At 37.2% G+C, this 14,760-nt stretch overlaps 1 protein-coding gene across 1 annotated transcript in view; it reads left to right on the top strand.

Annotated features, from left to right (window-relative positions):
- Positions 1–14,760, top strand: part of PTPN12 (protein tyrosine phosphatase non-receptor type 12) — a 67,542-nt gene that overhangs the window by 19,904 nt on the left and 32,878 nt on the right. The window contains 2 exon segments of the mRNA XM_032688595.1: positions 10,590–10,698; positions 14,220–14,296. Of these exon segments, the coding sequence (XP_032544486.1) occupies positions 10,590–10,698; positions 14,220–14,296 (186 nt within the window).

Below are 14,760 nucleotides of genomic sequence, written 5' to 3'. Positions count from 1 at the left end.
ATATTCCACATAGATGAAAAGTATAGATAAGAATCTTGAGGTGGGATCTGAAGGTGTTCCCGTGTGTTTCTGAAATACCTGGAAGTAAATCTGTCATCCAGAACCCGGAGGTGTTGAGTAAAGTTATTTGTATATCAGATAAAAACCTGTGCAATTGTTTACCAAACAAACCATCAACTTTAACATTCTGGATTGTAAATATTCAGCTTTTTAAAGCCATGGCAGCTGAGGGTTGTTTTAAATATATCAGCAACTTGATTGACAAGGCACTTGCCTGAACCAGATTCATTTTACCAGTTGACTTGAGTAGCTTTCTGTTTGTTGAAATTTGGCACTGCAGAAGGACTGTATTTCACACATTAGCTGTGTAACAAATGTAACCTGCAGGGTACTTAAAAACCTTTAGATGATTGAGTATATACTTCATAGGAGGTAAATGTTTCTCTGCTCTTCAAAATAGAAGAACTGCAGAAATAGATACATTATAAATATCATAAAGGCATCCTACAAATATTTCGAAAAGAATTTAAATTTGAACTGCAGTTTTGGTGTACAAAATAATTTATATAAAGGCATTATTTTTGAAGTACTAGGAATATAGATTCTCAACACTGACTTTAAGAGGATGTACACTAAACATTTGTTACTTGATCCTTTAGTGGTGGTACAAGCTTTTGTGAGTTCAGAATTAAAAATTTCCTTGGGATTGTTCATGATTTTAAAAAGGTTAAACTTCAAACTGTTTGATTAAAACAGTATTTTCATTTCTTTTTTGGTAACTTCACTGTAGTATTCTTGTCTTTGGGTGTTCTAATGAAGTCATGATACAGGGCTGCAGAAGAGATAACTTTCTTTGCGGGCCTTAGAATATCTGGGATTAAGGTTACCATGGAACTCAAAGTGTTAATAGTATGTCAAACAATATATTTGAAATGGTTTTATTGGAGAAGCATCACAACCTTTTCCTTTTCTTGAAGTGACTTGTTGAACAAAATATGAGGAAAGTAAGAAACATTCTCTTTGAATGGTATACTGTAATACCTTGAGTGGCAATACTATATTAATACTATAATATATACTCTTCATGGTGAATACTAAATCTGTAACACTGTGTATATGCCTGTGTTATTTTGTAGAAGAGAACTGCATACAATATGGAATATATGGAGAAGATTAGGGGCCTTTTTTAATTCAGTAGAAGCAAATTAAATAGTAGAGTTTGTATCGTTCTAACATTTGAACATTTAGCAGTGCTACTTCCAACTCTTGAACGTTCAGCCATTAATGCAAGAACTTTAATGGAGGGAAATAATCTAAAGTCATGTCTGTGAATAACTGGTTGTCTAGATTTATTGTTTCTGTACTAGCTGTTGCTGCTTTGGTTTCCTCTCAATAGTTGCTTTACAGCTTTTTCTTCCAGAATTACAAGAATTTTGTTTGCCATTGGATTCCCTGTTCTGTCTCTTTTTGAAACCAGAATTGTGCTTGAAAGGTGTGTGCTTTTTAACTGTTGGGGACACATTTGTTAGGCAAAAATTGACAGATATTGCAAATGTAAACAATTAGTACACGAAATTCCTTTGTATCTCCACAAATATTGTGCTGGTTATTAGCTAGGGTTATTACAGTTGAAATCTTAGTACATCTTTAATGAGGCTACTTCTTTCTGGCTCTTAAAATGCTATTGAACTCTGTCATAAATGGCCTCTTTATAACTAGCACATTCCTTGGCTTCCAGACACAGCCTCAAAGAAGGGGTGAAAATAGTTGTAATCGTGTTTTCTCCAGATAGTAGAAATGTATTTTCTGTTTGCTACTTTATCTTTCTCTTTACAGTCTTATATATTCCCTGTGTATGTTCCCTGCCTGGAAGTACTGATTCAGCACTTGTCAAAAATGTTGGGGTTTGTATTTGTTAGATAGTGGGGTTTTTGGAGGGGAGTAGTCATTAAAACCTTGTGGTGGTTTTACTTGCCAGTCATGAACTAACATAACTGTATTAGCAGTATCCTAATCTTGCCTATTGAATAGTGGGGGTTCTAAACTGTGAAAATCACTAAAGATGTTTCTGTGCAAGGTTCAAGCTTGCTTCTAAAAAACAAGTTAGACTTCTGGGGAAAGATAAAATTGGAATATTTTTATTGGAATTGCATATTAGACACTAAACACGTGTCATTGCATAGCAATTCAACTGTATGCACGAGAATGTCACATAGCTGAAAGGAACAGCACCTTTGAGCTCTAGACATGTTTCAGTGAGGTAATTTGGACCCCAAACCAGATGTCATTTGCAGTATTTCTTGACTGCACAAACAGCTATGCTTTTTACCCAGAGCAGTTGTTAGGCTCCAGCTTTTCAACTTAAAGTCATTCTCAGTGAAAGTTACAGGGCAGGATTTGTGTTTTAGTTAAATTGGCAAGACATGGCTGTTAAAAGCCTTTTTGGAAGGCAGGAGATAATGGCTATAGCAGATCCTTTTTTGGGGGGCAGGGTGTGTATGTGCAGATTTATTAAAAGGCTTTTGGTTTTAATAAGGCTCTAAGATTATTCTCCTGTGTCTTTAATTACGGCAGCTTTGTTAGTGGGGGACTAGCAGGTAGGAAATTCTAGTTTACTTCTGTTGGAGTGAAAGCTCAGTGTTTCCTGTTTCAGTTGTGGTGCATTTTTTTTCCACCTTTTATGAATTGCTTCGAAAACAAACACTGACTTCAAGGAAATGTGTTCCAAGGCGTGGGAAAAGAGGAAGGGTTTTTGCATCTTGTGAAGGAAGAAGGGGGAGAATTTGGGTAGTTCCCCTCTCTTTTCTCTAGTGCTGAGCAGAAACAAAAGTGAAATACATTCTCCATGGATCTTAATGCTTTATTCCACATACTGTGAAGTCACAAGCAAGGGAATGGTAAAGACTGTGGGGAGTAATAAATGATGGAATATTTCGGGGAGAATTGATATGATTAAAACCCCTAAATATTCTTCAAGGACAGTGGCTTACCTGATGCCTGTTTAGATCCTCATGCTGTTTATTTGTATGAATTGTACCTCACGTGGATTTGCTATGCAACTTTTCCTGTGAGTGCTTGTCACAGGGCACTTTTCACTGTTTCAGATTGTTATATCAATTGAGACACAAGGGCTGAAGCTCAGGAGCCACAAAGTTACAACCAACAGTGACTCATCCAGCCCCTCTTGTGTGGCCATGAAAAAGTATGGCTTGTGTTCCTTTTAGCTGCGTGATTAACATGCAGTAAAACCTCTTGCCTTTGGGGTGTTCTTGTGGAAAAAGACTCAACTTGCATTTAGATAATTTCTTCTAGGCTTCCATGCACCACTCCTGGGGATGCTGTTACTTTGGTGTCTGTTCCTGTTGCATCAGAGCTGTTGGATTTTGACTACCCTGAGAAACTTTAAATCTGGTGTGTGGAGGGAGGTAGGACCAGTGTCTAATTTGTCTCTATTTGGGGGTGAAGGACATGCTCTGTAAAATCTTCACTCAAATGTTGCACCAAGAATGTCAGCATCACATTCAGGATGTCAAAATTTGATTGACTTCGGAGATAGACTGTCTAGGTAGAGCGGACTGTAGTGTGGCCATCTCTCCTAGATAAGTCAGAGTTGCTCTTGAGAAGAAGTTTACCTGGACCTATAACCACTTCTTTGTTTTAAAATAAACAAAAACCACCACCCCCTTCCAGCGTCAGAGTGGAAAGTTAATCCCACCTGTGTCATACTCGATCCTGGTTTTGGATACTTTATAGACAGACACTCTGGGTTCAGGGTGTTTGTACACACTCCCAACTGGCCTGTTATTGTGGTGTTGCTGAATTGCCCCACACATTTGGAGGTTGTCATGGTCTAGAGTGAGTTACACAGTTTTGTTGTGCTTACACTGGAAGTTTCTGCACTGATTGCACATATAGATGACATTTTGGAGAACAGATACAATACATACCCTTTCCTGTTATCCCTCATGTCTACTTAAACCCTATGCTGTAGGTAGCGGCAGAAGGTGGAAGGATTATGTGTCTTTGTACCCTTGTTATGTGATGGTACAGTAATTTCCTGCAGCAAAGAAAGTATTAATGTAATGAAAACTGGACTGAGTTTGACAATTTTTTTTGCAAGTTATTTGTCGCTGTCATATGCCAAGATGTTAAATTTCTGACTCTGACCGAAGTGCAGATTCAGCCTAAATGTGTCATAAATACACATCCATCAGTTTCTTGAACAAATCATCAAGATTGGTGGATTGGTGGCAGTAAAGTTGTACAAGAACTACTAGTACACCAGATACCTACAGTGTTGTGACAAAAAAGTCTGGAAGTGGGGAAAACTGTCTTTTTCTTCCTTATTTCAAGATTGTTTTTGCTCAGTAGACTGACATTTGTAATTATTTTGCAATTTTTAAGTGTTTAAAATTTTTTAGATATTAATAATTCTTTTTTCACTAAAGAAACAATCATAATTCTTTTGTCCTTAAATGAATGGTGTTGGTTGCCTTGAAAATTGCAGAAAATTATATGAAGGTCAACTCAAGTCTTAGTCACCATCTTGACTTTTAAATTCAATTGCTTGTGAAAAATGAATCAGTAAGAAGATTGGTATAGAAGCCCTTAAATAGAAAGATGGCATATTTTATAGGCTACAAAATCAACAATTTTTTCTTACTGCATTTAGGAGCTGTTTTCTTCAGGAACAAGCTGCTGGATTTTTTTCAGATGTGCTGGTTGATTCCATTGAAATTTTCATCAGCTGTTTCTAGTTTTAATGTGATACTGTAGAAAGTAGGATATACTCCCTAACTGGCTGCTTGCAGTACTGTTATTTTGCCTTGATGTACATCCTCTGCATGAGGATTGTACTGGCTTTGTCTTCATTGACTGAAGCTTTTTTACTGGCTAGAAATCTCCAATTAATGCAATAACATGAATTCCCCTCTTTCCTGAGAAAATATCAAAGTTAAGATGTTGTAAAACTGTAGATCATAGAATGTCCTGAGTTGGAAGGGCCTGCAAGGATCATCAAGCCCAACTCCTGTATAGAATACACTGTGCCATCTAATACTGAGACGATGCTGTTCTCGGTTCTCTGGCTAATTTTGGAAGGATTCTTCTTTTATGTGGTTCACACAAGTTTCCTGGAATGTCGTCCTGCTATGAAACACAGAAGACAGAGCTCCCAAGGAACTGTAGTTATCAGGCTTGTCTATTAGTCACTTCAGCCTTGGAGCACCTGAAGCTTGAGAGTTAGTAGGTGTTGCCAGAAGAAAATGCTGAGACAATGGAAACTCCTCTATCAGTGCAGCCTGAAATCTCCTTTCAGGGCTTTGTTTCAGAGAAATAGGTTAAGTAGAGACTGCTAGCCTGGTTTTTTTTGCAGCCAAAGCCATCTGTGAATGTTGAGATACAGTGAAGCTTTTACAGAACCGGATCATTCTCATTTCATTGTTTATGCTGGACTAGCGCTTGGGAAGGCTTTTTCCTGCCATCACGAGGGCTAGGAATTGTTACAAACAGTTGCTGTTTGAAAGCTAACAGGAATCAATGGGGAAATATTGACATGGGTCACAAGTGGATGCTGGTTTTCAAGTAATTTTATCTGTAGTATCATATGTATGTGCTAAGTATGATAACTATTTTAGTTGCCAGCTTGGACTGTTTGGACACTTTTTTGCATGTAGGTCTTTCCTGTTTTCATGCTGTGTTTATTTGCAACAACAGATGCAGAGCATTTAGTGTACCAACATAAACTGCAAAGTGTGATACCTGAAATCATACTAAACTCTCCATTATTTGTGCTACTTAGCAGGGGAATAAGTTAACCAGTGATATCCCAGTTGGAGGTTGATTCAGCCCAACTGAATCCCACACAGCTCTTCTGGCAGAGTGACAAAAGGAAATCCAGCTCACTGTGGTCATTTATTCCTCACTATTGCAACCCAGAGCTGCAGAGGCACTCCTGAACAGTCCATTCTCCACCTGGGTTTATTACCATCAGCTGCTCTTGGTGTTTCCCAGAACCCTCAGTGATAAGAAAATGGTGTAGCAAATCTCCAGTTGGATTTGCAGAGACTTGAATCTAAAATACTTGTGGAACCAAAGCAGTTTTAGGAAGTCAGAGCCCCATTTGAGCAGTGCTATTTCTAAGTCTGCATTGAACTGTCTGCTGCCAAAGGCTTTTCTGGCATTTCTGTGTTCATAGGTACAGAATCAGAGACCTTTGTAAGCTGACCATAGATAATCAGAAAATAGTAAGTAATTTGGACATTGTGGTAATTTGGTTCACACTGCTCCATACAGGTACATTTTTCTCACTGTATAAAAGTACTAGGGGATTTATTCTGCCCTAGTACTGTTTATCTAAATTATTTAAATAAGACCACAGTTGAACATAATTCATGTGGTTTTTATTCCCCTCCTGTTAGTAAGAAAAATGAAATACCTACCTTATGATAGAAATAGTTATCTTGTTTCATGAAATGAGTGCATTAATACAACATTTTTTAAGTGTGTCCTAGTATCTTCTTTTATGCTTTGATTTTTAAGGTAACTTTGTGGAAGCTTCTCTTGAATTTTTTGTTTCTTTGAGTATTTCTAATGCACTTAGGCAAATTTTGCAAAACAAAATATGTTCCTGTGTGATTAGTGCATTCTCAGAAGATCACTGCCAGAACTGTCCCTGAAGAGTATGGCAAATGAACTGTGGGTGTCCTGGAGTATTGTAGGAGTGGCATTTGACACTCCTGTATTTCCTGCCCGTCAGTATGGTCAGAAAGGAGATTCAAAAGAACATTACTGTTTTACTATCTGATGTTTTGCCAATTAGAAATGTCAGACAAGGCTTAGGAGTCAGATTGAGGACTTGAGATAAGTGAAACTCTGGTGAAATATTTCTTGCGTTCTCCTTGAAAAGAAACCTGGAAAGGAGTCACAAGAACTTTAGTATCTTAAATAAGGTTTATGCTTTTGAAGTGAGTTCTTCAAATCTCAGTAGGCTATATAAATGCTTTCTTTAATTCACAAACAGCACTTCTATGGTATTAGGCAATGTACCTTCACAGGCTTTCTGAAGTGTTAAATAGATAAATAAATTGACAATTAAAGTCAGAGATCTGTATTTCCTGAACTGATTGGACAGAGTTCTTATTAATATGGTAGGATTCCGCAAGTTGGGTTTGAAAAGCTGGTTTGTCTTTTTTAAAAAAAATACTGAAGTAGATTTGTAGTAGAGACTATAAAACCACTGTGGAAGTTGGAAGCATGCTTCTGAAACTTAAGTTGTTTCAAAGACTCATCTCCCCACTGTCACATGTGGTAAGTGTTTGTCACCACCCCACAACCACTTCTGTCATGCAATGAATAAGCAGAATTAAAATCAAGCTTTTCTAATGAGGATGGAACCAAAGGCCTCGTGAATGTAGTTCTTTAAGTGCATGTCTATGGTTAATCATACTTAACTTTTTGACCATTTGTTCCTTAAAGAATATACCAGTGAAGTTTTTTGTGGTACCAGAATAGCAATTCCAATGAATAGATGTGTCATGGAAGCGCCCGTATTATCTGCAGAGGCACCAGGTGGGACCTCTGTCCCTGCTGTTGGTGTCTGAGTATCTTCTTGGAAGCATTTTGGCACTTTACTGACTTAACCCAAATGCTTTGTACTGTAGACAGTTGTTATTAAAAATTAGCGTGAAACTGGACTGTGACGGATCTTGCTGGCTGTCTTGCCATCAGCTTACAACAGTATGAAAAAAATTCTTTCTTCTTCTGCCCTGTCATTGCCCCCTTTCTGCTATGAGTACATTCTCCTCCTTCTGGTCACTCTGGGCTGTAACCTAGGAAGCACTGGATCTTGTGCATCCCCCAGCAGGCTGTGAGCACACTGCAATAGCTTTCTACAGGAATTTTCTATTGTGTGTAGGGCAGAATCCTCTGCTGAGTCTGGCACTTTTCCATTCCTGTCATAGTTTGTTCAAAGTTCAATTTTAAAACTTCTTTCTTTACTCCTTAGTCATTCTTCCTCTTCCAAAGCACAAAGTAGATATTATTCTATGTAGGGGGTACGACTATAAATCGTAAAGAGTGCTCCTTACTCTTTTTGATTGCTCTCAGGACTGTACTTACATATCTTCTATTACCCATGTCACAAAACAGCTGGCAAAACATGCATTAAAACGTGGGTCCTGAAGTATTTTTGGAACAGATGTGTGTTAAAATCAATCTGTATTTCATTTCGAGGCTTTGCCTTGGAGCTGTACTATGCTAATCCTCCTTTCTGGTCTGTTAGCACGTTGTAGAGTAGGGGAGGGTGGATCATGCAGGGGAGAAGGCTGTGCTGAACTCTCATAGCATCTCTTTCTAGAAAATGAAAGTCAATACTAGTCACTCAAGCCTTTTTGGCTTACAGCAGGTTCAAGTTGTACCTGTGAAAGTATTTTTTTTGCATGCCTTTAAAATAGACTAAAGCAAAAAGGATCATCTTACTCATGTGCTTTTTGATACCTAACCTGACTTCCTCAAGCTTGTTTTTTCTCATGCAAAATAACTTTTTGCTTCTACTCGTGGTTGTTGAGGTAGTTTTTCTTTAAACTTCTTTCTTACTTTTTTCTAAGCAGAGTCATGACATTTGTCCCATAAAATAAGTAAGATGGAGGAAAAAAACTGTCTAAAACTCACAACCACGTTGAGATGTGGAACAATACACAAATCATATTGGTGACTGTGTGTGGAAGTATCATTGTTGCTCTTTGTCCCCCCCCCCCCCTTAATTGGAGGCTTATAGCCTATCTCAGCCTCACAGTTCATAGCAGATATAGCTGAATTATGTGTATTAATTTCACTATTTCTAGACTCCTGGTTACTTTCAGTCTAAGCACAAGTGGTATTTTTCATTTTGACACAGGGAAAGGTCAGCGTTACATTGGACAGTGTCTTCTGTGTGCAGTGGCATTCTTCATGCTGAGTTACAAACCAGGTTTTCTCTGCCCGTCGTGTTCACAGGTTATGCTGCAAATTTGTTTTTAGTGTTGCAAAGATGAGTGTAGTTTGCATGGAGCCTTCCAGTAACTGTTTACGTGCCTTGTTAAGAATTGCATCTTCCTGTTCCTCACTGTAGCAACGTTTTCAGATAATATATTTAGCACTTTGGTCACTGTGTGGTCAGAGACCTACTGCCGTATCTCCAGATATTTACTGGTTTTACTTCACTGACTAATATTGCAAGTTTTTTAATGCTAATTCTGTTACTCTTTTTAGTGTTCAGGGATATAATCTGTGATTAAGTCCTTGTAGAAGAGAAAAAATTTGAAACTGGTACTACTTGATGTACCTTTTTTTTATCTTAATTTACCATGCCATTTGTCTTTGCTCTGTAAATGCCACTTTTCTGGTTTATTAGAGACTTATTTTTCAACTAAATTAGTGCCAAGTTTTATCCACATTTGCATAGAAAATTTGATATTTTTTTTTTACTATATCCAGATAAATTTTGTGAAAATGTTTTTCTATATGCAAGAGAAATGCTAAATTTTATGGTTTTTTTCTTTTTCTCTTTGCTTGATGGATTACTGGGGGACATGAGTTGCCAAAATTGTTTTTTTTTTAATTGAAGTGTGCAGTGAGTGTCCCAAGTGTTTTAATAGTTTAGAAGAATTCAAGAAGAAACTGGCTTCCAAGCAGATGATCTTATTTACAATGCCCTTCTGCCTGTATGTTTTTGTACAGTCAGTGACAAACAAGATTTACATTTTTAACTAGCAAAAAACCTCCCCTGTCCCCAAAAGAACATAAGTCATGGATGTTTTGAGTCTTCAAGATGATAACGATGCATTGAATATAGAGGGAGGGAATCATGAACAACCTCTATTTTTCTACTCGTGCAGAATACCATTCACTGGAGATGCTGAACTTGTTTGAAGCTGTGTTCAGTCTTCCTCTTGATAGTCTTACATACCACCACCATGTCAGTGTCCATAGAATGACTGGTTTTGCAACCACCAGAGTTAAGTTTCTGAGTTCTTTAGTGTACCTTTTTAAATCTGGATGTCTACACAGTCTGAAGTAACAAGCACTGCCGACTATTCTTGTATTTTTTATTTTCCAAAGAGAACTTACACTCTTCTCTTCCTCCTCAGTTTTCAGGTTGCACAGGCCTAACTTGTTTGGGATGATAAAAGCTGTATGCTCTTGTTATTTCCCAGGTTTCTGAAAGGCAGGGGCTGGTCTTTATTATCAGAGGTTTTGACTCTCTCAAATTTCTAGGATTTGAAATAGATGGAGGGGAGAAAAAAATTACATACTGTAGTGAGTACAGCAGACCTCCTGTCACTCATCTTAATTGCAAGTAGCTTGTACCTGAGAGACAGGTATGGTGGCTTTTCCAAAGTTCCATGTCTCATGATGTATAGAGCTAGTTTCAGCTTGCTTATAAACTGCTGATATGCTAAAAGTACTGGATAATTAGATTTTTAAACTTCATCACAGTGAATATTGTAAAAGAAGAGAAGAGGGTTTTTTTTTCTGAGTGACCTTCTTCATCAATGAAACTAATACCTTGTGATGTTTGTTGAGACTTTAACATGAATCTTTTATTTCAGAGGTTAAGAAGATTATCAACAAAATACAGAACAGAGAAGATCTACCCAACAGCCACTGGAGAAAAAGAAGAAAATGTTAAAAAGAATAGATACAAGGATATATTGCCATGTAAGTCTGATTTACATGTTAATAGAAGACAAAGGAAAGTGCTTGTTTTTATTCATGTATTTGAATTTTACTATTAATTACTACTGAAAGGCAAAATTGGAGATAATTTACTGCAAGATAACCTTCTTAAAATTTGTATTTTTAACTCGGAAGGCAAAGTGAATGAACATTCTTATGTTTTGAGAGAGAGGTACCACCTGAAGATAAAAGTGCTGGTTCTGAAGCCATATCAAGCCAGCACTTTCATTTCAGCTCAGAACAGTTGAGAACTTTGCAAGGTACTTAAATGTATTTTTTCCTTAGAAGCACGTTATTAATGGTACAAAACAAACAAATGGCAGCATAAACTCCAGATGAAATTTTACAGACCTTAAGGCTCTGTAAGTTTGAAGTAAAATAGATCTTTTTTTTTGGTTGTTGTATCCTACAAATGGTGTTGAAGAACTTTCAATGCTGGATTAACTTTCGTTTCTATTTTGCTAGAGCCTAAATAAAATTCTGTTAATGTGTGGACATAGAAAAGTCATAGAAAGGAGTCAGAACAGAATTTAAATTTTAAAGCCACCAATGTATGGATATAACAGATCAGTGATCTGAAATTACAAGATTGTCTGTTACAGCTCACTTTGTGTAGCTCATGAGGCCGTGCATTCAGAAGCTCTACCATGCCTTTGATATGAACAGCTGACAGTGAGATTAAAGGCTTCTACGCTTCCCAGGTCAGCAACAGGTATATTTTGCTCTGCTCAGCTTTCTCTGAATTGTTAGGAGGTTTACAACTAGTTTGCAGTTGAAAATGGTTTTAAGCATCATTAGCTTTCACTTTCAAAATGTGTTCTAATAATAAACTCCAGTGAATTATTGTGTTTAAGGTTGTTGTATACCTGTGTGCTGGGTTTTTCTAGTGCTGAAATTTTTACTGTTTATTAGTGCTTGGAGCAACAATTCAAGCAGTAAACTTTAACCTAAAGCCAAGGCCCTAGATTGTTTAGCAAGGTGGGCATGGTGCTTGCTGCCACGCTGAGAAGGAAATACGTATGTGTTTAGATTTCACTGGGGGATGTACATATAACATAGATCACATCTTGAAGAGTAGTGTGTTACTGAGCTGAACTGCAGCAAAATAATTAAATATCATTAATGTTTTGTGTTTGTTTCATTTTTTTTTTTTTAGTTGAGAGGAAGTGTTTATAGATAGAGTGAAAAGAGAGAGGAAGTGGTTATTGTCATCTTATTAGCAGTGGATATACTCTTTCTTCTGTCCTGGCATTTTGGTAGATCATGAACAAAACAGCAAAATCATGGTAGCACCCAGGCTGTTGGGGAGACAGTAGCACTACAGTAGTGAATGGCTGCAACTAGAGCAGTAGATCTGCATATCTTTCATCTGCATGAAATAAAACCTGAGTCATTGGGATTGCTGCTCACAGTGGGGAAATGAATGAACCTCAAGCTGACATAGAGGAAAATTGAAGGCATATTTTCAGTTCTCACTCATACAGTGAGAATGTCTTCAAACATCCAAGGTTTTCAGCAATAAATTGATGGGAGACCAGCTTGACAGAAATGAGAAGAACCAGGAGAAAGGTGATGATACTTTGCCTATCTCTCGTAAATCCAGGAAAGAATGTACATTTGTAACTTAATGAGAGATTAGGGCTATGTTTGTCAGAAATTGTTACTGCTACCGGAGAGATCAGTTCTAACTCAACACTGGCTTCAAAGATGCATGTTTCTGTTACAGTTTACTAAGACATCTTAAATGCTAGTTAAATGAAACATGGTGTTCAGTGGTCACCTGAAGAACCAATTAGTCATCGGGAACTGAACCTTTAAGTTACACAGCAGTATCCAAGCACTTAATCTTCTTGAAGCTGAAATCTGCAGTGGATTTTTCTTGGAGAATTCTATTCTAGACCTAAAACTCTGTAGGAGCTGAGCTGTGGCACATAAAGGCAGGCTGGAAATGTTGAGATTTGAAAACTGCTGTAGAATTTTGGATCTACTGGGCTGGGAAGATAGGATCCCTCATTAGCCTGTTACTTTAATTAGTCTGTTCTTCCACTTAAAAGCAGTTTTAGTATAAAGCTTGTGACAGTACTGCATGCTTAGAGAGTGTTCTTTCTTTAACCTTCTATGTATCAGAGTGTAATACAGTTAATGGGTTTTAGATTTCTCTAGGCCTTTATGTGAGTGTGGTGTCTTTAGAATCTGTGATCTAAAAGTCTTGTGCTTTTTTAGGAAACCTTTCATTGTAATGCAGATATTTTTTTTGCATGTTATGAGAAGTCTGGCAGAAAAATTTCACCATCTTACAAGCTTTTTGAAAGACCTTTTCGTATAGAAGTTACTCTTAGCATGTAGTTCTTGTGGGCATGATTCATCGTTTTATTATCAGTGGTGTTTTGACAAAACAAAACCCCCAACTTAACCATATTTGCTCTTTTGAAATATATTGTTCTTTGTTTCTTTTTCTTGAATTTAGGTCTAATCAAATGCTTACAGCTGTTCAGTTGTTGAGAAGTTGACCCTGGAGCAGAAAGTAGCATAAATTGCTTGAGCAGATGCTGTTTCTGCAGATACTTCTGTTCCCCCATTTGAAGATAATTTTTTTCTTATCTGGATTTATGACTAAAGGAGCCTCTATTGTAGAGATAGAGTGAATGATTTTTGTGTCATAGCTAGGAAGTATTGTTGTCAACAAGAGCTGGAAGGACTGGTGAACCTGCCAAACCACCTACCCCTTTTTAGTAACAATCAAGTATTAAAGATGCAGGGGGTTTTTTCAATGCCAAAAAGAATACCAAGATGTTTAGTTTGTTCTGTCAACAAGTAATAAGGCTATTTTTAAGACTGCTGAGGATTTTGGTCTCCAAAGAGCTGCTGTTTTTATAAGCAGCTTTCTCTGAGTCAGTCAATAATGTTTGAGGCAGAAACTTGACGTGTCAAAACCCTTTAAATGAAGGAATCTGCTGCATTCTAGTTCAGAAGTGCCCCAGCAAAGTGCCCAGCCCAGTGTTTGGGGACAGAGGTCAGTCTGTGCCTGAGCAATAAACCCCAGTCAAGTTTTATGTTGTAATACCTGACAAAGTACTCCTTGGCAGAGACTTTAAGACCTGCCAGCTGCATTAACTCTGCACTGGCCTTTTATTCTTCTGCTTTCCATAAGTGTGCCTTTGATTCTGACCGTTCATGTCTGTGTTACTGTTGTGTAGCAACAATTAACTACAGTTTTCATGGCTTCTGATTAAATGATTTTTGACTCTTTGTAATGATGCATTCTTGGAATTCCAGGAGATGGTACCCTGTGAACTTGAGCATCAGAAGCACCACATAGCAATAGGAGCTGCTCTGCTTATCTCTACCTGAGTTGATTTATTCATAAATTAATGAACTGACTTGCATGTGGGACTAACCTTTGGGAAATGTTCTTTAATGTACTATATATATTGTATTTACTGTTACATACTGATTACCTGTGTTGTAATTCTCGTTTAAAAAACCCATTATTTTCCTTTTAGTTGATCATAGTCGAGTTAAACTGACCTTAAAAACTCCCCCACAAGATTCAGACTACATCAATGCAAATTTCATTAAGGTATGTATTACTAATTTAACAGTTCTTGAATTCTTTTTTGGCTTTATTTTGTGTCAGTGTAGTTTTAATATTAGAGTCTGAGATGAGAATTTAAAGCTGTGAGGGAAGATATTCTTTTATTATGACTTGAATAAATTTGCAAACATGATGCCATTTCTAACACAGTTTTAAACTTTGATATTACTCTTAAGTGAAAATATAAAATACTTCATTTTAAAGTGGCAGGCAAGCAAATTGGAAATTTATACCATAGGAAAATTGAGATGCAGTTGTGTTCAGATGCAGTTGTTAGTGATAAAAATACACCATTTTAAGAAAGACTGTTTTTAGGGACTATAAATGAGGTGTTTTACAAATTGTGTATATTAATACACACTTCTTGCTGTTCATGGCAAAAGTGTGCCAATGGAATTATGTCTAACATTCTAAAAGGGAAGCCAGAATTGACTAAAAGCCAGTTTTGT

This window comes from Chiroxiphia lanceolata, chromosome 5, assembly GCF_009829145.1.
Source record: "Chiroxiphia lanceolata isolate bChiLan1 chromosome 5, bChiLan1.pri, whole genome shotgun sequence".
NCBI lineage: Eukaryota > Metazoa > Chordata > Aves > Passeriformes > Pipridae > Chiroxiphia > Chiroxiphia lanceolata.
The sequence above is the reverse complement of the archived record's forward strand: the minus strand, read 5'-3'. Positions and strand labels throughout refer to the sequence as shown.